Genomic DNA, 24,120 nt, shown 5'->3' on the forward strand with positions numbered 1-24,120 from the left:
AACCACCGCCGCCGCTAACCAACACCTCTAATGTCCACCACCACCAATCACACCGCCGCCGCAAATAAACGCCACCCGCCACCGCTGCTAACCACCACCGTTGTCAACCACCATCACCTCAGCCAACCACCGCCGCCGACGACCACCACTACCATGTGGACTCAACTTGCTGAAGTTGTGTCCATATCGAAGGCAACTAGCTCAAGTTGTCTCCAATAAATAGTGTCCATACCAGAGGCAGCTAGCTCAAGTTGTCTCCAAAAGTGGAGGCAACTAGCTCAAGTCGTCTCCAATAAATAATGTACAGAAACAAGTAACAAAACAAAATAGAACCAACTAACTCGAGTTGTCTCCGAATCTGAGGGAACTAGCTCAAGTTTTCTTCAAAAGTGAAGGAAACTAGCACAAAGTTGTCTTCAAAAGTGAAAGCAACTAGCCCAAATTATCCCCAAATATGGAGGCAACTAGCATAAGTTGTCTTCATATATGGAGGCAACTATCACAAGTTGTCTCCAAAAAATAAAAATTGTACACAAAAAAGTGAACCTAGTGTGAGTCGAACACACATCTTCTGACATATAGTCAGTTGTGCTACCATTGCACCACAGAGTCATCAATACAAAGTAACATATCAAAATCACATACCAGCACCTGCCACTTCATATCTCTTTTCAGTGCACAACCAACAATTCGAACCACCACCAGAAAGTATCACATCCTCCATCTCTACTACTGCAACAACTTCATGACCACAACTCTACCCGCAAAATCTTCACGACCATAACCATCTATGTATACTTGCAACATGAGCCAAACAGATGCAGTCACTTCCATGCCCTTACCCAAACACCATCAACAACACACAAGCAACAACAAATTCTTGTTCTGCTCTTCACTGACTGGATACATTTTCGGTTCCTGTTCAAACTTCCTAAGCATTCATCTATTCTCTTGATTCAAAGCATAAGAATTATCATCACAACCATCTTCTTCATTGTCTTCTTATATTATGCCTTCTAATCTCCATGGCATCATCATTCCAGTCAACATCAACATAGCACAAACAACTCCTTCCATCAGCTCATCTGTAACTGTACTAGCCAGCACTCTTGGCTTCAAGTTATCTCCTTATGCAGGTATATGGAGGTAACTGGCCAAAGTTGTTTCCGTATATGGAGGAAACTAGTTCAAGTTGTCTCGGTATATGGAGCCAACTAGCAGAAGTTATGTCCAACGACATGAAGTTATGTTCAAGCAATACATTCCTTGAACCACTATTATCCAACTGCACCTTTTCTTCAAGTGCACAACTTCAACACATACACAGTGCAACGCAATCCTTGGATGTAACACAATTAAGCCTCCACTCCACTAGCACTATAAACCTAAAATCTCCATATCTGCAACAACATCAGCCCTGAAAATTTTATCTTCTGCATCTCATTGAAATCTCAGTTATAGCAGCAACCATCTCTTCTCATTCAACAATACAAACTCCTTATAAGCAACATTAGACACAACTTGTTTACCTGCATATCATTGTAACCACAGCACTCTCAACTCCTTGTAGGTATATTGTGCAGAAGCTAGATGGTAAAAATTGTGAGAACAAATGAAAGGAAGTAAATTGAACTATGTCCAGGCAAGCAAGATAATAAGTGTATGGATATTTTATGAAGAGAAGTAACAGATGTTGCGCCTATTACATAAATTTAATCCTATTCATGTTTGAATCTACCACTGACAAAGAAAACTACCACATTGACAAGGACTTAAATCCTTAAACATTTCCTAAAATAAAACTTCCACATTACAAAGTTTCATGATGATATAATTGATTATGAGATGGCTTGACAAGGTCATGAAATAACTTACTTGTCAATGGAAGGTCTGAACATTTTTATTTAGCGTCAATCGGTGCATCATGGTGAATTCGACACTCTTCCTTGGAAGTTAAATGAAACCCATGTCAGTATCTCAATCAATAGCAGCAACATTATCTCTCCCCACTCAGCACTCAACCAATATAACTGCAACACCAACATATCCTTAATCCATTGTCACTGCACTTTATACGGCCCATTGCAGCTCCAACAATCTACAACCACCTTCTGTTCCTGCAACACCCATTCTCCTCTGTGACACAACCACCAGGTTCCAATTACGGCACCACCAACAACCACCTGCAATCTCACATACAACCACTGCATAAACATTTCAATTCCATTAGTACCACCAGATCCTCCGCTGTGGCATTCTTTACCTAGCCATCTATAACAGCAAACACAAATTCCCCCTTCAATTAATCAACAACCTGCAGCTTCCCAGTTTCACCAACACTGACTGTCAAAATCCAATGTCATCTGCTCCGAGCCTTCAGTCACCATTACATCCACTAAACAACACCTCAATTCCAGTTTCCACTATTCAATTCAATTCAATTCTCGGCATCAGAATCCAACCCTAGATATTCATAAATTCGAATTCCATTTCTAACAGCAACCACAGCCATCTCTTCCATGAGTTCAAACAACAACCCAAACCCTGGTTTCCATTTCCATTACAGATTTGCAATTTCTTCTCTTCATCGATTCCCGGCCACAATCTCAGATCCCCTTCATCAACAGCGAGACTCAATCATCGGAACCCATCTTAAAAACAAATCTAAACCGAAAATTACCAGATATTGAGATCTAAAACCAGATTCATCTCTTAAATCTTCAACTGATATTGATTTATGCATCTCCTAAGATAAGAGAACTGGTTGTTCTCTTCGAAATGGTTTTGGTGCTGGTGGCGGCGATGGAGATGATGGTGGTGGAGTTTTGTTCGATCGATTTTTGTGGTGGTGATATTGGCAGCGGCGAAGGGAGGGGAAGAGGTGGCTGAAACATAAGAGAGGCGGAGTTTTGAGATCTGAAATGAAAACCAAAATAAACTTAATCTGGTTTAATGGGTAAAACTGGAATAAAAACATTTTTTTATTTACTTATGGAAGGTGAGGGGTATATACATAATGGATAAGGGTATTTGTGCTAAGCCCATGGATAGTAGGGGCATATATAACATTCCCACAATCTTAAAAACAATCGAAACCAGGATTTCATGGAAGTAAAAATAGAGTACAAACAAAATTCTGAACAATTACCTGTAGTAAATTCAAAATTCTGAAAATAGCCATAATCCATACTGTATTTGTAGCTAGTTTTGTTCAATAATCTTTTTTAACTGTAAAAATCCTGTTGATTTGAGTTTCAATTTGATTGAATATCAGAGAAGAAATGGATTTAGGAGTTTGAAGTTTGAACGCTTGGCGAAAGAAAATGAACGCCTGATTTCTAGAATCTTAATAATACGATCACGATTATGACATTGTTGTTTATGATGCAGATTCTTAATCACCGCCGCGAAAATTTAGATCACAATGATTAGAATGGGAGATTATTGGGTCACCTGACCATGGGACATATTTTGATGTCAAGGACTCGAGGGACTCGTATTCTACCACGAGACAAATTTTAGGCACTTGGCAGCTTTTGAGATTGCTGTCACCGACAAAAATAATATCGAGTGGAATTCCTGTGATCAGGACTGATCGATAGAGGATGCAGCGGCTAGCCTATGCAGAGTTTAGCAGTCAACTAAACCTGTAGAAAGAACATAGCATTAGACCTATTGTAAATGCAAGCCAACTTGAAAAACAACATGTTGCAGGAATATGTGAATCAGCATAATCGAGCTAAACAGTTTAACCGACAATGTAACCCAATTATGCCTAGCTCATATATTGATCATGAAGCCATGAAGTACATTGAAATGCATCTGCATATTTATTTTACACATACTGTAATTTCTATTATGCTTACAAGAATTATGCCCGTAATTCCATGTTATGATGTCTGACACTGAGCGGTGACTGAAGAAGAAGCTGATGGCTGGAGTGATCTTGGGGGAGATGAAGCGCTGGTTGAAGAAGAAGTTGATGGCTGGAGTGATCTTGGGGGAGACGACAAAAACGGTTTTGGTGGAATCTCCAAGGTTTCCAGGCTTCCTTCCAACATTTCCAACACTTTACTCATCGAAGGCCGACTTAATGGATTCGTCTGTATGCACCATAAACCCACAATAATCATCTTCTTGGCAGCCTGTTCTCTTTCATCGGTCATAATCCCATGCAACCCAAGATCCTGGTTTAGCTTGATACGATCATAGATACGATGTGGAAAATATAGTTGGGAAAGATGGTCTATTCCCACATTCACATCAATGTTCTTTCTGCCCCCAACCATTTCTAGTATCATCATTCCATAACTATACACATCTGACTTGTTAGAAATACCCCCAAAGTTCCTATTGAATACTTCTGGAGCAATGTAACCAGCAGTTCCTCTTGCTCTAGACATAGATATGATGCTCTCTTTTTCTAAACAAAGCTTGGCTAGTCCAAAATCTGATATTTTAGCATGAAAGTCCTTGTCCAGGAGAATGTTATGAGGTTTTATGTCGAAATGTACAATTCTCGTTGTACAACCACGGTGTAAGTACTCAAGTCCACGAGCAATTTCAATTGCAACTCGATAAAATGTTTCCCATCCAAAGACAAGATCTTCTTCTGATATGGCCAATTTTTCACCAAAGATAAATTTTTCAAGAGAACCATTAGGCATAAATTCGTAGATAAGAGCTCTTTTGTTTCGCTTATCAAAACAAAAACCAAGTAGAGCAACAATGTTAACATGGGAAGTCCTACTAATGCTTGCAACCTCATTGAAGAATTCTAAACCGGCGTTCTTAGTTTTCATATTTCTGAATAATACCTTTACTGCAACCAGACGACCATCATGAAGCTTACCTTTGAAGACAGAACCATAGCCTCCTTGGCCAAGTTTCTCTTTAAAGGAATTAGTCATTTTCTTGACATCTTTGAAACTGTATCTCTTTGGAGCTAAGGACCCATGGGTTTTAAAGAAAGCCTCCAAACCATCACGTGATGAATGCTTCTTTCTCAGGAAATATATCATTATGGGAATAGATAGTATGATTCCAAGAGCACCAAATGCACCGACTACACCTGTAAGCAAAAGGAAGTTGATTAGATGTGTGTTAATTGCTCAGAGCTACAATAATCTGCGAGGTGGCTTCTTTTACAAATATACATATGGAGTTATATTAGAAAAACGGATACCATTCTGGAAATTATAACTGAAAGACTGTATATGACTAGTTTAGTAAGAAAATGTGATACGAATAATTACCTATTGAAATTTTCTTCAATTTCTTAAACTTGGCAGCTGAAATATAACAACGAAAAACACAGGATTAGTCCCACATCCTATTAAAACTAGACAATAAGTAATAACCTACTATCTGCATACAGTTTCACTTGGCTGATAAACTTTTGTCACTAGTAAAAAGAAGAAAAACCCAAGAACCCATATGAGGATAAGTGGCAGGTATTCTGTACTACTAATACGATGATGAGAAGAACATACCAGGAGACGTTACAGAAGGTGGATTGAGACATGCATCTCTAATGCTTCCATCTGGACAAAAACAGGTTGGGATCTTTTCTGTAGTGTTGGATCCGCATGTTCCACCAGAATTTCTGCAACGTAAACACATGCCGATGCCAATATCACTTTCAGCATTAAAATAAGTCACGTTGAAGCCCTGCTTTATAACTGCAGGGAGTATTTCCGGGTTAGTGGTAAGATCTCTTAGAGCTGTAAGCATAACTGGAGTTTTCACAGTTTTGTTGCAGGATGAGAAATCTGGAGGAACACCAGGAGCCATGTCGAACCAAAAGTAAGCATCTCTTGTAGGTGAACCGTAAATTAGACACTTGAACCGAAAGGTAAGCTGATCTGGAATTTTAACACAATCAGAGTAAAGAGTCAGCTGATCAACATCTTGAGCCAATTTGAAATCGACCGAATCAAAATTTGGGATCGGATATTCAAATGGGCAAGCACCATAAGATTCATAACCCACAAAAGCAGTATTTGTAATATTCATAACTTTGGTTTCTGTATTAATCTCTAAGACACGATATGATTCTCCTGAAATTACTATTTGTGCTACATCCCCATCTAAACAATCCAGCCTATAATTTAAAAGCCCGCAGTATTCAGGCCGAGACTTATCACCGATACTATAATGGCGTCCCCAAAATGGATAGCCTACGTCTACACTATCTCCACACACAAACTTTCTTTGACATTTCTCGTATCTTTCCAGATTATTCTCCTGTGCAATACAAACATAGGTGTGGAACATTAAGATCAAGAAAAAGATGATGCTAAATTTAGAAGGTGGTGCCATTATGAAGTTCTTGAATTGATGATAAAAGATCAGCAACATATAACTCATTAATTATCATAGCTCAACTTAGATTATTCTAGACCATGTGTTTCGGTCAAATGAATTACTCATGAGTTGAATTTTCTACCAAACAAAGAAAAGGACTTCTTGGCTAAATGTGATGTTTTAGACTAGTCAACAGGGAATTGACTGTAGGACTGGTCCCACCTTCCAAGCACCAAATGGGAACTTCACTACAATGTTGACTCAAAACGACCTCTCTGATGATTGTGGAGGAAAGAATGGAAAGGTACAAATGATACTGCTGGCATATCTGAGAGGTTATCAAGTTGCAGTCATCCCCGCGACCTGTATGGCTCTTTATCTACATTTAATTCTTTAACTACATAACGAAATGAAATAGTTTTAAGCCATCAACAAGGAGGAGTTACTGAATGCATCAGTGAGATCTACTAGGATAATATACTGTCAGGTGAACTTTAACGTCCTATACGAAAGGGAAATTCTGAGGGGTCAGAAGGTAATTCATAGTACAAAAACTTCCCAAATTACACAAGCAGAAATAACACCACTTCGAAACGGAAGTCATACTAACTATGGTGCGTACAAGACAGGCATAGACCTAAAATGTTTCTGGACTTGCCGAGTTAAAATCAACTTCCCCCAGAATTGGAACTAGAAAAGAACAACAGACACCTAAACAAAGATTAAATACCTAGCCTTTCAAAGGATCTCTCATGCCACGGAGAATTTGGAAAGGTTAATCTTGAATGCCCAAAAAGTTCGCATTTTTCTGTCTAAAATACAGAAAGAACTACATTCTTCAGAGCACAAATGCAATATGCACCCAGAAGTTTCTAATCAAAACTCAAAAGCTGAATATGGATCGCAAATGAAATTGAGATACCAAAGAGCATAAAATGAAGCATTTTGAATGTCTCATCAGCCTTGTGTTTTTTCAGCTGGTTGGCCACGAAAAATTTACCAAGAAACACGAAACGAGGACATCAAAAGTGCATCAACATGACCGCAAAGCATTGCCACTAACAGATTAAAAGCTCTATCACTGTGGCATTACTCAACTGTGTCATAACTTTATCTACTTCATGCGAGTCTTTTAACTATCCGGTGGCCAAATTCCTAGTGCATACCCACATCTCAACCATATTCAATTGTGACATCACTCAAAAAATATGGGTCCACTAAAACTCCATATTGTCTGGAAAGAAACAACAAAATGGACTAGTTTCATAATGCTTCAACGTTATATAACTGAATGAATTGGTTTTAATCCATCAACAAGGAGGAGGTTACTGCATGCACCGAGTTATAACTGAATGCACCGGTGAGATCTAGTAGGGTAAAATACAGTCAGATGAACTTTAGCATCCATTACGACAGGGATATTCTGAGGGTTCAGAAGGTAATTCATACGACGCATAAGACGGCATAGAACTAAAATGTTTCTGGACTTACCGAGTTAAAATCAACTTCACCCAGAACTGTAACTACGAAAGAACAAAGACACCTGAAAAAAGATTCAAGACCTAACCTTTCAAAAGGTCAGCAAACTACTCTGACTTTTTATTTTGCCTCATTCTCATGCCGCATAAAGCTGGAGAACTCGGAAAGGTTATCTTGAATGCCTGAAAAAATATGATCCAATGTCAGTCTCCAAAAGTTGCCTGTTTCTGTCTAAAATACAGAAAGTCATACATTAATCAGAGCACAAATGCAATATGCACGCAGAAGTTTGACAGAGTTTCTAATCAAAACTCAAAAGCTAAATATGGATAGCAAACGAAATTGAGATACCAGTAGCTGACCAGAATAGTTATGTCATAAACTCAATTACCTTCATTGGCCTCTCAAAGAGCATGAAATGAAGCATTTTGAATGTCTCAACAGCCTTATGTTTTTTCAGCTGATTGGCCACTAAAAGTTTACCAAGAAACACGAAACAAAGACATTGAATGTCTGAAATTCTAACGTTACAGTATACATAAAGAAAGTAACTTAAGTGCATGAACTTGACCACAAAGCACTGCCACTAATAGATTAAAAGCTCCATCACTGCGGTATTACTCAAAACCCTGTCATTACTTTATATATATAGTTGCAGATATTTTATAAAATGAAGAGTTCATTCTCGTAAAGGTTCATCCAGGGGAGCTTCCCCACGAGGGCCTAAACGTAACATAAGCTAATGGTGTCTGCCAAAAAAACGTATAATAAGATAAAAACTAGGATCAAGGCTACAGATGCCAACTCACATATCTTTATAGTCCCATCATCACTTGCAGAAGCTAGTAACCTGGTTTCCTGGGAGCTCCATTGTACTGCATTTACATCCATTTCATGAGCCTTCTCCTTCCCCAGCAGCAATTTATACGACGGTCCATCAACCTCTTCATTCTTAACAAAAAGACGTATAGCATTATCAGCAGCCCCACTAGCAATTATGCCCTCCCTCAACCAATGAACTGAGAATATTGTCCGATCATGATATCCAGCGAGAGTGGAAACATGTCTCCATGGAACAAAGCCATCTTCAGCTGGTAGTGTTGCTTTGGGGTCACTTTCCCTATTTTCAAGGTAAGATCGTCACTACAGGTGACCATTCTGTCCCCCATAGAGTTAAAAGATAACACCCAAACTGTAGACGAGTGCCCATTGCTACCTTGGTTTAATGTTTGGACACAATGCCAATCATCGTCATCACCATCTTCAGCCCAAATCTTAATAGTATTATCATAACTGCAAGTAAACAACAGGTCCAGAAACGGATGTCATTGAACCATCTTCACATCCTGCGTGTGTCCTTGCCAGCTCTCTCCAAGGATAACTTCGGCCTTGCCAGCTCTCTCCAAGGATATATCAGGCTACAGATGCCAACTCCCATATCTTTATAGTCCCGTCATCGCTTGCAGAAGCTAGTAACCTGGTTCCCTGTGAGCTCCAATGTACTGCATTTACGTCCATTTCATGAGCCTTCTCCTTCCTCAGCAGCAATTTATAGGACGGTCCATCAACCCCTTCATTCTTAACAAAAAGATGTATAGCATTATCAGCAGCCCCACAAGCAATTATGCCATCCCTCGACCAATGAACTGAGAATATTGTCCGATCATGGTATCCAGCGAGAGTGGAAACATGTCTCCATGGAACAAAGCCATCTCCAGCTGGTGGTGTTGCTTTGGGGTCACTTTCCCATATTTTCAAGGTAAGATCGTCACTGCAGGTGACCATTCTGTCCCCTGTAGAGTTAAAAGATAATTCCCAAACTGTTGATGAGTGCCCATTGCTAGCTTGGTTTAATGTTTGGACACAATGCCAGTCATCGCTATCACCATCTTCAGCCCAAATATTAATAGTGTTATCATAACTGCAAGTAAACAACAAGTCCAGAAACGGATGTCATTGAACCATCTTCAGATCCTGGGTGTGTCCTTGCAAGATTGAAAGACACTCACACTCATTCCCTGGTAAGACTTCCCAAATCCAAACAGATTTATCTCGACTGCACGTTGCAAGCAGGTTACCTGCTGGATTCCATGAAACACTTTTGACTTCATTCTCGTGACCCTCAGGAGCGGAAACACATTCAAAATCACCACCAACATTTGCCCAAATAGAAGTAGTAGCATCGAAACTGGCAGTAGCTAATAATTTCCCACAAGGTGACCAAGCACAAGACCTAACTGTTTGTGTATGTGTTTCATCCAAAACCGCCTTGCATTCCCAGGAAGTGCCAAATGAGTTCTGTTGCCATATCCGAACAGTATTATCACCACTGCAAGAAGCAAGCATAGGAGGAATTCCAGAGATTCCAGTAGCTGGATTCTAAGCTAGATTCCAAACCCTATTAGTGTGACCTTCAAGTTTCTGAATCTCGTTAAGTTTGAAATTTCCCTCCAACAAATCCATTATCCCTATAAGAGATCAAAAGAAAATAACAAAATCAAACGTCAATGATTTCATTCAAGGAATAAGCAAAAATCTATATATTTCTTCAATCATAACAGCAATCTAATGGGTTAATTATAACCTAGAAACATGAAATAGCTGCTATCTCTTCACAAAACCCTAGTCTTAAACACCGAAAAGATTAACTTAGACAGAGCACACTAAATTGCATTCATACACAGGCGAAACATAGAAACAGACTAATTGAATGGATCTATTGATAAATAAATGGCTTGATCTACAATTCAATCAAAAAAAACTAAGCGTGATTTTCATCCCAAAATCAACTAAATTCAGAGTTTGAGAAAAAGAAAATTAAAATCAATCAAAGAACCCCAAAAAGAATCATGAGTGAGAAGAAATTAGTAACGGAGAAAATCTGAGGAAGAAGAAGAATACCTTGAAGAACGAGTGAACAGAGAAAGATCGTAGGGAGCTCTGCATAAAGGGTTTTACTAGAAATGCGACGAAAAGGAGCGAGTAAGGGCTTAAGTCTAGAAACCTAACGTACAGGGGTTTCTCCAGCAATACTGAATGACTAGGGACTTGATTAGGGGGTATTTTAGCCTCGTCTAATTGGGACCATGGGACCTAAATGGGAGTCATTTTCCGGCGTCACTATGGGCGACTCCGAAAGAGTTGGGGCGACTTTTTTATTCCCAACTCATAGACGGTTATGGAATTTTTTAAGTTTTATAGATTACCTAAATACCCTTACACAGTCGGTAGTTAGTATAGTAGTATTATCTACCGATTGTTAAAGTATAAAACTAGAAATGAAATTAGTGGCCGTTAGCAATTGGTAGATAGGTGAAGTTCATAAATAACTTCATAAACTGCCGATTACTCTAATCCCAATTTCGAAATTCTTGTCAACTTATTAATCGAACGTTTAATGAAGTTCGTATATTACCGATTACTGTAGTTCCCAGATTCGAAAAAAATGGAAATTTTGACAAAAACAAAATTTGGGGCAACTTCATAATCAGAGGTTACATTTACTTATTAACCTACCGATTATTGTAGTTCCCAAATTCGAAAAATTAGAAATTTCGGCAAAACCAAAATTTGGGCCAACTTTATAATCGGAAGTTAGATTAACTTATTAACCTACCGATTATTGTAGTTCCCAAATTTAAAAAATTAGATATTTCGGCAAAAACAAAATTTGAGAAAACTTTATAATCGGAAGTTAGGTTAACTTATTAAGTAAATGTAACCATCCGATTATGGGGCAACTTCATAATCTGGGAGACATTAAATGATTACCATCCGATTGTAGGTTATTTCAAAATAACAAAACTTTCAAACTACATATGTACACATTACCCTCCAATTATCGTAACATCTACCGATTACTAAAATAAACTATCGATTATAGTTCTATCTGCCGATTGTGGAGGGTATATTTGCCATTTTAAAAAATCGGAGATAAGGGATGGCTTCGATTTAGGTTTGGGTGGCCCTATTTTATTTTATTAGTCGCCCGTAATTCTTTCAGGGTCGCCCCTAATGACGCCGCGCAATTTATACCCACTCTAAATATTATAGATAAGGAGGTTTCAAATGACGCTGAAAATACCATTTTATCCCTCACTAATAATAAATCCTAAAATCATATTAACTCTTACTCCGGTAGCCCCCATTAATTTCCATTCCAGTTCCCAAATCATGTTGCCCCCACCTCTTCTCTCTAACCTAACGACTTCTAAAGAAAAAAGAAAAATTCTTTTTCGTATCAACTGATAGTCGTAATCGTCGATTCGAAAATTTTAATCGATGATTAATTTCTTCCACAAATATGGTAGTACTTAACGGTGCAATATAGTTTCTATTGAGAACCCTAATCTCGTCGACACATTAAGAGGAAAGGTTTATGTGTAGCTCAAAGCAAATCAGGCCGAATCGGAAGAAGATATGGCCCCAAATAGAAAGTAAGTGAACTAAAACCACTAGTGGTAAAATAGAAATTCCGCGACCGCAATTTCAGATTACATATACGAGTTAAATGACTTGTTTTAACGGTCTCTGATGGGGTGGTTGAATTAAGCGATTTTTTTTTGTACGACTAGAAGCCACGGGTCTCAGAATAACGATCGATTGTAACGATAGAGAGATACAGACCCATTAAATCGTTGTAGATTTAAATTATATATGTCAAAAAAATATAGATTCAGATTTGTTGAAATGCATGAATCTGAAGTAATCTGACTGAAGATCAAATAAACTCAAATTAAAGTCAAATCAAACTCAAATTAAAGTTAAATGAAACTCAGATTAAAATTCAAATAGAGCCCAAACTGAAATTCAAATGAAAGCAAAACTTGAAGTCATATTCAAACTCAAACTAAAGATTTAACATTCACTGTATCCATTAGGTTCAAAATTACACATAAAGAGATTGAAATCCTGAGTTCTAAGCGATATACATTAGAAAATCTTTAAATTAATACTCGTTAAATTAATTATTTCTTTAAAATAATAACATTTGATGATCCCAACTAGGCTTGCACAAGCTAAAATTTAACCCTCTAAATTAATAATCTCTCTAAATTAATAGATTTCTCTGGTCCGAGAACTATTAATTTAAAGAGTTTGTATAAGTTATATTTGGCTAGTAAGTTCTAATATTAAACAACAAACTGATGAACTAATTGACATTTAATTAAACAAAAAATTGGATATCTCAAGCTACTGCACATAAAACTAGCCAGCTCATTGTTTAAAGATACTTGTATATAGAGAAACACACTTGTAGTATAAGTCAATAACATTCTTTTTCTGAGATTTCTTCATTCTCATCAACAAACCATCTCTGAGTAACTCCTGAAACAATCTCAAGTAAACCTCAAGTACTTTCGCTTGCCTATAATGTAAATGTGTACAGTTAATATTATTGCTCTCATGTACTTGAGTAAGGTAATATAAAAAGATGACCACCTTACCTGATTGCTCAAAATTAACAAGATATATCTTCCTCCCTGATACTATTAGTTCCCAGCTCTCTAAATTTGCCAATAATTGGCATTCTGAAGGAAAACAAAATCATCCAATAGATTAGAAATGTGCTTTGACGGGATGCGCACAGATATACGCAAAAAGAAATAAAAGGTTGTATGAGCCATGGGTGACTACCAATTTCAACATGCAAATAGATCCAAGACTCCAATTGGTATCCAAGAGAAACTTACATGATGAAAAATAAGCTAAAATATGGTGTTATCACTGTAATTTGCACGTTGAACTCTATAACAAAGACAACTGTGTTGAAAGCTATGCTCCATATTTGAGTTTCAAAATTAAAGGCTTAATGCAAAGTTCAAGTCTATGAATGCTCTCCATAGCGAATTAAGTAAAAATAAATTTATCGATTGCATTATGACATTTCTCCCGGACACCAAGCAGCACCAAAGCAACTAAGAGGAAAAATATTCAGAAGTTCATGTAGAAGAGCACTAATTTTAAATCTCATTGGGTATTAGGACTTTGAATTACCGGCTTCCCAAGATACAGAAGACTATGTTTGAGTGGTAGAACCCGTGCATGTGAGAGGCTTCCCAAGCTGAGCCTTATGATCCATCAAGGCAAGTATTATGGACTGTGCCACATCCGCGTGGCACAAACCCACGAAAACCAAGCTCAGAATGACATCGAATGTAACGCCCCATTTCGAATTTTAGTTCGGCCACCCTAAAAATCCAAGTGTAGTATATTTATGACCACTTTACACAGTCAAGCTATCGAGCCAACATATGTAGATCAAGCAATTATATGACATTCACATAATCCAAAAAATGAACGGATTTTATTTAATGAAATTGATAAAGAAATCTTAAATAAATATTTTAAAGGAAAAGAAAGGTACTCTTCGACATGCAGGTCGGTCAGAAATAAATCACAAAGATTTTATGAAAATTAAAACGAAATATAAACAAAAAGGAAATACAAATACTGGGCAGCTAACCACGTTATCAATATGTGAAGAAAAGTATCTTCTAATAACGGATAACAAATTATCTAAAGTATTTTCTCCCGTCAGCTCATTCACTTGCTTCTCCAGCTCTCGCACACGATTGCGAGCCTCTGCGAGATAGCACAAGGACGTTAGTAAATGAAAACGTTCTAAGAAATCATGTAACAAATATTATAATATGCAAAAAGCACCCTTCATGGTTAGCTTGGACAAAATTTAAGGTTTGCTCCAATTGGCCCCTTTGATTATCTAAAGCAGTAACTTGTGCCTCAAACGAAGTAATGGCACCATCACCTACAAGACACGACGGCATATGCATGTCACGAGCTTTCTCAAGCTTAACATACTCTCTCTTGATTCGATAATGCTCCCCCTTTCGATTTCTGCATGCGCTTGCATGGGTATATGATCTGAATGTCATTCGATGAGCTTGTTCTTCTGAGACTGGATCAACTGACTCCTCGAAATGAGATACAACTATCTGCTTAATCTCTTCGACCCTCGTGCAAAGCTCTACGATGCGATCACAAAGAACATCTACATCTTTCTTGATGTCCTCCTCTAAGGAATCAATCTTACATTGACGAGAGCTCAAATCAATCTTGACGGAGTGAAGCTTCGTAGCATGCTTATGCGCAGTAATCTCTGTCCTCTCCCCCAATTGACGAATGGTGACTACCAATAAAAGGAATAATTCAGACCCAAGGAGCCTAACTATTAAGATATATGTGACATATGGGCTTAAGACCCATATAGTCAGTTAGAGTTAAAGACCCATAGGATAAGTTGCTAAATTGAGACCCTTATTGTCGATCTTAATATGGTCAGTCTTAGGAAACCCGATAGGTTTACATGTCTTGAGTTCCAAGTATTATTCTTGTATAAATATCAATATGATGAATGAGAAAGCTACGGAAAATTATTATACCAATTCTTAACATGGCATCAAGAGCCAGCGCACGTTGAAACCCTAAAAAATAAAATAAAAATAAAATAAAATCGAAACTTTGAAACCCTAGAAGATGGGAGATGATGATATCGAATCATCTAAAGGAAAGACAGTGGAATATGATACGCAGAAGAAGAACCCAGTATATCATCTGGGATCTAGTGATGGACCGGGAATCATCATAAAACCAATTGTTCTAAAAGGAACTAATTATGATGAATGGGCTAGAGCCATGAGGAGGTCGTTGATAGCCAAGAGAAAGTCGGATTCATTGATGGAACCATTAAAACACCTGTAGAATCGGACCAGTTAGAAGAGTGGATTGCGGTTCACTCAATGCTGGTGTCCTGGATCAGTAATACATTAGAACCGTCAGTTCGATCAACCTTGGGAGATTATGATGATACGAGCTTGTTGTGGACACACTTGAAGAATAGGTTCTGTGTTGTGAGTGGAACAAGGATATGCCAGTTAAAAACGTCACTGAGTGATTGCAAACAAAAGAAAACCGAAGGAGTTCTTGTGTATTATGGAAGATTGAATAAAATATGGGATGAGTTGGTGACTTACATGAAGATACCTAAGTGCAAGTGCGGGCAGTGCACTTGTAATATTGCAACTCAGGTAAGTGTCTTAAGAGAAGAAGATTTCTTACACTATTTTTTGATTGGGCTGGATTCTGTATATAGTTCCTTGCGTGAACAACTGCTGGCTAGGGATCCATTGCCGTCAATCGATGTGGCATATCAAGCAATTGTCAACAACGAGCGTTTGAAGGTTGGAGATGAAGGTGTTTCGGCAGTTGTACAAGAGAATATTATGGCGTTCAAAGTACAAGATGATCAGCGTTTGAGTTCCTATGATCCTACTAAATACTGCAGACATTGCAATAAACAAGGACATTCTGAGGATGGATGTTTTAAAATTATTGGATACCCTGAATAGTGGGGGGATAGAACAAACGGAAAAGGCACTGGGTTTGCAAACGAAACTGGATATGGAAGAGGAGGCCGTACTGGTGCTGAGAGAGGACGTACTGGCACTGGGTTTGCAAACGGAAGAGGAGGAAGGGGAAATCAGCAAGGTGGCGGCGTACGTGCACACAATTTGCATGTGTCAGCAGCAAATCAGCAAAGTGGAGTGACTTCCGCGGATGGATCAGGTCTGGTGGGAGTTACAGCGGAACAGGTTCAGCAGGTGCTTGAGTTTTTGAATTCAAGAAAGTCCAATTCACATCTACAAGGTAAGAAGAATAAAACACCTTGGATTGTAGACACAGGTGCAACCAATCATGTCACGTGTACAATAATTAACATGATAAACGTGAGAGATATTAGGGCATGTTCGGTTGGACTACCAGATGGAAAAAACTGCGCACCCTGAGAAAACAGGGACTATTATTCTTCATGGGGGTCTGAGACTTGATAACGTGCTTTATGTACCTCACATAACTTGCAACCTAATCTCGGTTACACAACTTATTGATGAGATGAGATGTAGTATTCAATGTACTAACAGTTTATGTCTTATACAGGACCGGTTAACGAGGAAGATGATTGGAGTGGCTGAGAGACAAGGTGGACTATATATTTTCTGTGGTGTGCCTCATGTTGAAGTTATGGCGGTTGGTGACACTACATATGAGCTATGGCATCGGCGTATGGGACATCCTTCAGAGAAAGTCTTACAAAAGCTACAAGGCGTGAGTAGCTTAATAAACAAGAATAAAGATGCGTGTGATATTTGTCCACGAGCAAAACATCGTAGAAGTAGCTTTGCTGATAGTTTGAGTAAATATAGTTGTGTTTTTGATTTAGTTCATATTGATTTATGGGGTCCCTATAAGATACCTTCGTCTTGTGGAGCTCAATATTTTCTGACAATAGTAGATGATTTTTCAAGAGGTGTATGGATTTATTTACTTCAAATCAAAACTGAAGTTGAATTGATATTTCATAACTTTGTTGCTCTAGTGAAACGCCAGTTCAACAGGAAAATCAAAATTGTTAGAAGTGATAATGGAATTGAATTTAATGCATTACGTGGATATTTTAAGACTAATGGGATAGTCTTTGAGACATCGTGTGTAGGTACACCTCAACAGAATGGAAGAGTTGAGAGAAAACACCAACATATAATGAATGTGGCAAGAGCTTTGAGATTTCAAGCAAATTTGCCAATACGGTTTTGGGGAGAATGTGCATTGACTGCAGCATACCTGATTAATCGTACACCTACACCAATTCTACACAACAAGACTCCATATGAAATCTTATTTAGGAAGATTCCTCCATATAATCAGTTGAAGGTATTTGGATGTTTATGCTATGTTTATAATCAAAATAGTAAAGGTGATAAATTCGCAAGTCGAGGTTGGAGGTGTGTATTTCTTGGTTATCCTTTTGGTAAGAAGGCGTGGCAAGTATATGATTTAGACACAAAACAGTTTTTGGTGTCTAGGGATGTGGAATTTTATGAGCATCAGTTTCCATATCAACCCAGTAATATTCAACCCAGTAATATAGAACCCAGTAATATAGAACCCAGTAATATTCAACCCAGTAATATAGAACCCAGTAATATTCAACCCAGTAATGATGTGTGTTGGAGTGATGATGAAGAAAGGGAAGGAGAAGAAGTAGTAACAAGGAATGATGAGTTGGTAGATACGGCTGGTGAGGTTGAAGAATTACCTGACGCCACCCAAGAACAACCGGATCATGTGGCTATTAGTGATGAAGTCACGGCTGAAAATAGATCAGAAAGTGAGATGGGTAAAGGAAAACGTCAGAAGATTCCCTCGAGCAGGCTCAAGGGTTTTGTGAGGCACACAGTAAGAGAAAATAGTCCACCCCACGCTCAATCTACACAATCATCATCCTCAGGTACGCCTTATCCTTTGACATATTATGTTAGTTGTGATAGATTTTCTACAATGCATAAAAATTATCTTGCGGCTATAACTTCGAAATGTGATCCTAAAAGTTTCAGAGAAGCAATAAAGCATCCAGGATGGAGGAAAGCAATGGCGGCAGAAATAAGAGTTCTGGAAGAACAGAGAACATGGGAACTGATGGAATTACCGCCGGGAAAGAAGGCACTGAGAAGTAAGTGGATTTACACAGAAAAGTATGATGAGAATGGACATTTGGTCAGATTAAAGGAAAGACTGGTGATCTTTGGAAATCATCAAGTTGAAGGTTTGGATTACAATGAGACGTTTGCTCCAGTGGCAAAGATGACTACTGTTCGTATGTTTCTGGCGGTTGCAGCATCTAAAAAGTGGGAAGTGCATCAGATGGATGTACATAATGCTTTTCTTCATGGAGATTTGGAGGAAGAAGTGTATATGAAGATACCGCCGGGCTTTGCGAAGGGTAATCCTAATATGGTATATCGGATGAAGAAATCGTTATATGGTCTGAAACAGGCTCCACGGTGTTGGTTCGCAAAATTGTCAACAACATTGAAGAATTATGGTTTTCGCCAATCATACTCAGATTATTCTCTTTTTACTATGATTAGGGGTAAGATACAACTGAATGTGTTGGTGTATGTTGATGATTTGATTATTGCCGGTAATGATCTAGTTGCTCTTCAACAATTTAAGACATACTTGGGTCAATGCTTTAAGATGAAGGATTTGGGACGATTAAAATACTTTCTTGGTTTGGAAGTGGCTCGTAGTAAACAAGGTTTCTACGTGTGTCAGAGAAAATATGCATTAGATATTATATTGGGTTTATTAGGTGCAAAACCTGCAAAATTTCCAATGGAGACGAATCATCGTCTTGCTTTGGCAAAAGGTGATTTGCTCAATGATTTGGAGAAGTATAGGAGATTAGTTGGTCGACTGATTTATTTGTCAGTCACCAGACCGGATTTAGCATATTCAGTTCATACAATGTCCCAGTTTATGCAAAGACCGAGAATAGAACATTGGGAGGCCGCACTGCGTGTGGTTCGGTATTTGAAGAAGAATCCTGGACAAGGAATTCTGTTGTGCTCTGATAGTAATCTAAATTTAAAAGGTTGGTGTGATTCGGATTGTTGCCCTTTAACTAGGCGTTCTTAGACAGAATGGTTTGTTCTTCTTGGAGAATCGCCGGTGTCTTGGAAGACTAAGAAGCAACATACTGTTTCTCGTAGCTCAGCTGAAGCAGAGTATCGTTCCATGGTAGCAGCTACGTGTGAATTAAAATGGTTAAAGCAATTACTTGGAGATTCGGGAGTATTTCATACACATGGAATGATACTTCTTTGTGATAGTCAATCAGCGTTATATATTGCTCAGAACCCAGTTTTTCACGAACGCACCAAGCATATAGAAGTGGACTGTCATCTGGTCAGGGATGCTATCATACGGAAGATTATATCACCCTCTTATACTCCAACAATAGTGCAATTGGAGGATATTTTCACTAAATCATTAGGGAAAGCTCAGTTTAATGGTCTTTTATCCAAGATGGGCATTTGTGACCTGCATGCTCCGTCTTGAGGGAGGGTATTAAGATATATGTGACATATGACCCATATAGTCAATTTAGAGATAAAGACCCATAGGGTCAGTCTAGAGATAAAGACCCATAGGGTCAGTTGCTAAATTGAGACCCTTATTGTCGATCTTAATATGGTCAGTCTTAAGAAACCCGATGGGTTTACATGTCTTGAGTTCCAAGTATTATTCTTGTATAAATATGAATACGATGAATGAGAAAGCTACGGAAAATTATTATACCAATTCTTAACACTAACCTTCTAACAAAGAAACAATAAAGGAGATAGTAAAATACCTCCCTACTTTTTTTTATCGCGGCGCAATGTTTCAACTTATAGCCTGGAAGCATCCAGATCGAACTGCATCCGACGAACATCGCCTTCAACATCTCTAGCTCGCTTCCTGGCCATTCAAGACTCGACCAGCATGGAATTCCTCAAATTGTTGTTCTAAAAAAACAGATAACACCATCAGTAAGACTGGGGCAGTTGGAGACATTTCACAAATAAAAAAGTTACAAGAACTTACCATGGTCACGAGCCGATGCTGAGTAAGCTTATCTAGAGAGCTTAAAACTCGATCTTGCTCATCCTCATTCAGATTAACGACCTCTTCGGAGCATAGCATCGAAGCAGCACTAGAAACTCCACCAAATATAGTGAAGGAATGAGAAGAAGGAATCACGGAAGAACTTGGAAAACCACCACCAAATGAACTAGGAACACCAGTACCAGTAACAACACCACCAGGAGCACCCACATCAGATAGACTACCCTTATCAGCGATATTACTCGCCTGGGGAATCTTTAGCTCCGACCTTGATGCAGCACCATCACCCCGATAGGGAAAAGACTCGTGCAGGAGAAAAATTTCCACATCCTCAAAGAAGGGATCATCTATATAATCCACTATAACCACCTCATCCATATTATCATCAAACAAAGAAGAAAGATCAACATCTAAAGCATGAGTAACAACACCAGCAGAAACACTTGAAGGGCCAGATCCATCCACAGCCTTTCCACGCTGCAAATAAGCGACATCAGATGCCAAGCTATGAAACAGGTATATACCTTAATAATAAGACAATACGTTCTACCTTAGCATCCTCAGCAGTTCGAATAGTCTGCACCCGACACTTAAGAACATGGGAAGCAACCCATTTAAGTTCTCAGGTCCTATAGACAGGAAGATGACCATGTACATCGGGAAGCTGAGGAAGGACACCTCCGAGATCTTCCCATCCATAGATACGTGGGCCCATAATCCGAAGAGGAACCACAAACAACTTTGGAGGATCCAAATCAGGAAGGAGCAAGGGACCCTTCAAAGAATGACGAGATCTCGAAATGCCCACACAAAAATCATTAAATTTGTCTCCAAGTTGATGACACGAATAATTCTCCAGGAAGTTCTCGGAAGTGTATAAATCGGCTTGCGCAGGAACGAGGTCGTTCTTCTCATGATCTGTGACCTTGCCCTTACTTCGACGGGCACACTCTAAAAGGATACGCCAAAAGTTGTCGTTGGGTTGTAACACACCTCTCTGAGTATTAAGGAGAGAAACAACCTCGTACTCAAAATAGTTCAATGGACAATACAAAGGCAAACGATGCCCCGCCTCTAGCTGTCCCCAAGTCACGATAATCTCGTTCTGACCACGAGGTAGCTCGTCGATCTCATTAGTAAGAACTCCGACCTGGCGAAAGAGACCTTGAGTCTCTACAAACGGTATTTTGCCGTCAGATTCTCCAAATAAGTGGCATCATCTATCTCTGATGATTTACCAGCACCGGCTTCTTCCTTGAGCGACCATATTAATTCTTCCTATTTCAATTGAAAATCCGCCCATTTCACCTAGGATATTTTTTCATCGATCGCAAACTTATCTTTCTCTGCTTGTTGTTTTTCCAATGGTTGTTTTCTTTTTATCTTCTACGTCTCGGTTTTCCATGGTGGCCAAATAACCCTCTTACAATTACTTTACACATTGTTCCATATATGGAACGTGCAAATATGATGATGTGCGTCAGGAAAAACACATCGCATGACCTACATCAATACTTGCTACTTATCCGTAATTAACTCTTTAGGAATATAACCTTCTTGATACAATAACTTGACCTTTTGTAATGACCACATATAATTTTCCTTCGTCCCGTCTTTCAAGAAATAAAATAGAACGGTAAATGAAGACTTCGTAGATGTTTGTCCGACAACGTTCAGTGTTGGCACTTGTACTTGTTCTTTTTATATGTCCGTAAAAAGAATTTGATGAAAGCATCTTGCCTGATATAACCAATAAGCAGTGACATGGTGCTTACGCGTCTCCTCGTCCATCACTAACTTTCCATTCTTCACCTTCTTAGCTGTCCCTCCAAATGCTTCTTTCAACCTTACAAACTTGAATTTCTTTAGCATCTTCTTGAGGGTTCCATCTTTTTTCCTTGGGATTATACTAATCGCCAATTTCAGGCTCCTTCACAGAACGTCTAAACTCACATTGGGCTTTTGTTGCATCCCATCCTAGACATTTCAGATCCAATGCTTCAAGAGCTTCATAACACATTGAGGGGTTGTATCCATCTCGAAGACATTTATCTTCCACGGGTAGGCCGGTTATTCTCATGCAATCATCGGGAGTAATTCTCATCTCGCCCAACGGAAGATGCATTGTATATGTCTCGGGATAATGTCTCTCGAGAAATGCGGATACGAAAACAACGTCAGACTCCACATGTGCGTTAGCAATAGCTCTCCATAACACACATTCTTTAACCTTCGCTTGAAACTCCAAACACTCCTTGTAAAGATCCCATTCGGCCGCCTTTTGACGACAAATAAGATTAATTGCATCATTATGATCCTAAGAAAAGAACATCACACTATTAATACTTGACGAAACATGTCCAAAAAAAATGTTAGTTAAGAATGAACATACCTTTGTCGCATAAATCTTCGCAGCCCACGAGTGTTTGTAGCCAAACAATGTTGCCCCTCCATCATTTGGAGTACCATAAATTGGGCTAACTGGTGGCAAACACAAATCATGATGTGGAATGTGTGCATGTCTAGCACAAGGAAGCTTCGGCTTCTTTTGCTCTTTAACATGAACAATTTCTCGCTCTTGTTCTTCTTGTTCTTCTTCCTCTTCTTCTCTTCATCCTTTTCTTCCTCTTCATTCTCTTCATCCTTTTCTTCATCTGACTCTTGGCCTTCTTCTTCTTCGGACTCTTTATCTTGTTCTCCTTCTTGGCCTTGGCCTTGTTGTTCTGCTTCTTCCTCTTCATCATCTTCTTCTTCCTGTACATCTTCATCTCATTGTCTTTGTTCTTCGAACTCTTCATTTCCTTCCTCTTCATCATCATCATCATTATCTTCTATAACATTATCAATTATATTGTGCATCACCTCTTGATTGACATCTTGGATTACATTCCGGACATTGTCTTGGTTCACTTCCTGTAACGATCCCCCTCCATGTTTTACATCATACACAAGATGTTACCAGACCAAAGTTCGGTTATCTGGTGTGCAAGTTATGAAGTAACCGAACTAGGTGATCAGTGACCTAGTGTAAGTTGCGAAGTAACCGAACTATATGTTTGGTGGAAAGCAGAGGACAGTATGTGAATAATGTTATTCGCAGCCTCCCACCTCCCTAGTCAGATATCAAAAACACATTTCGTGAATAATGTACACAGAAAAAATAAATAACATGCGATTTCGAATATACGATTTCGAATATATGTCTATTTCCAAAGTTGAATACATGAAGGCGATATATGACAGCGAAGTAATGGCACACCCCAAAAGAAAGAAGACACACAAGAACTTATATTAGTCTCAGAGAAAAAATTAGATGGTGGAGGCGACCAAGTGGTGATATCAATTCTTAACTTAAACGGTAAGACACCTATGTACTGCATAGTAATGCATGGACAGTGAGATATGCTGTTATTATTAGATTCAACTGTTAGAAGCACATCCACATCAATGTAAAAATGACGAATGATTGCTCAACCATTTTTCACGATTCCGTTCTTGCAAAATCTTATGGTATCAAACAATATTCATATATGTTGTGCCATGTACTGGCTTTCAAATAACGATACTGAAATAGCTGATTAGAGAAATTTTAATGTGTCATAGAGATAAAATGTACATTTAAAAATAGGAGAATGGTTACCTGAATTTTAGCCTCAATGTTACCACTTTGTATGACAAACCTATGGAGTGAAAAATTGTGAACGCATTTCTGCTTGGCATTTCCACAAACAGCAAGTGCGTCAGTTTTGATCTTTGAAAATAACAAAAAGATGAACACAATGTTAAGAGAGTTCTATATAGAAAAAAACACCCAACAACTTCCTTGTAGTGTTCTCGCAGTACATCAGTTTCCGTAAGAAAAAC

The 24,120-nt window shown here is 38.6% G+C and overlaps 2 protein-coding genes and 1 pseudogene across 2 annotated transcripts; all 3 read right to left on the reverse strand.

The window, feature by feature from the left end:
- Positions 1 to 3,719: 3,719 nt before the first annotated feature.
- Positions 3,720 to 7,785, reverse strand: LOC113277358 (LEAF RUST 10 DISEASE-RESISTANCE LOCUS RECEPTOR-LIKE PROTEIN KINASE-like 2.4). The gene is made up of 3 exons (XM_026526481.1): positions 5,493 to 7,785; positions 5,256 to 5,291; positions 3,720 to 5,071 (listed from the first exon to the last, which is right to left on the reverse strand). The coding sequence occupies exons 1-3, from the start codon at positions 6,367 to 6,369 to the stop codon at positions 3,891 to 3,893; spliced, it is 2,094 nt and encodes a 697-aa protein (XP_026382266.1). The 5' UTR covers positions 6,370 to 7,785; the 3' UTR covers positions 3,720 to 3,890.
- On the reverse strand, positions 5,817 to 10,248 carry LOC113277366 (annotated as a pseudogene).
- A 9,775-nt stretch (positions 10,249 to 20,023) lies between these two features.
- LOC113287609 lies at positions 20,024 to 21,698 on the reverse strand. The gene is made up of 4 exons (XM_026539791.1): positions 21,684 to 21,698; positions 20,912 to 21,406; positions 20,236 to 20,733; positions 20,024 to 20,156 (listed from the first exon to the last, which is right to left on the reverse strand). Exons 1-4 carry the CDS (start codon positions 21,696 to 21,698, stop codon positions 20,118 to 20,120), a joined length of 1,047 nt encoding a protein of 348 aa, XP_026395576.1. The 3' UTR covers positions 20,024 to 20,117.
- Positions 21,699 to 24,120: the final 2,422 nt, after the last annotated feature.

Source organism: Papaver somniferum, chromosome 1 (genome assembly GCF_003573695.1).
Source record: "Papaver somniferum cultivar HN1 chromosome 1, ASM357369v1, whole genome shotgun sequence".
NCBI classification, from domain to species: Eukaryota; Viridiplantae; Streptophyta; class Magnoliopsida; order Ranunculales; family Papaveraceae; genus Papaver; species Papaver somniferum.

Coding starts and splice junctions, on each gene's coding strand:
- LOC113287609 (XM_026539791.1), bottom strand. Junction 20,734..20,911: donor TCCTTCCTCAGCTTCCCGAT/GTACATGGTCAT, acceptor GCTTATTTGCAG/CGTGGAAAGGCTGTGGATGG. Junction 20,157..20,235: donor AGCATCGGCTCGTGACCATG/GTAAGTTCTTGT, acceptor CTGTTTTTTTAG/AACAACAATTTGAGGAATTC.
- LOC113277358 (XM_026526481.1), bottom strand. CDS start 6,369: ATGAGTTATATGTTGCTGATCTTTTATCATCAATTCAAGAACTTCATA. Junction 5,292..5,492: donor ACCTTCTGTAACGTCTCCTG/GTATGTTCTTCT, acceptor GTTATATTTCAG/CTGCCAAGTTTAAGAAATTG. Junction 5,072..5,255: donor ATTGAAGAAAATTTCAATAG/GTAATTATTCGT, acceptor TTTTGCTTACAG/GTGTAGTCGGTGCATTTGGT.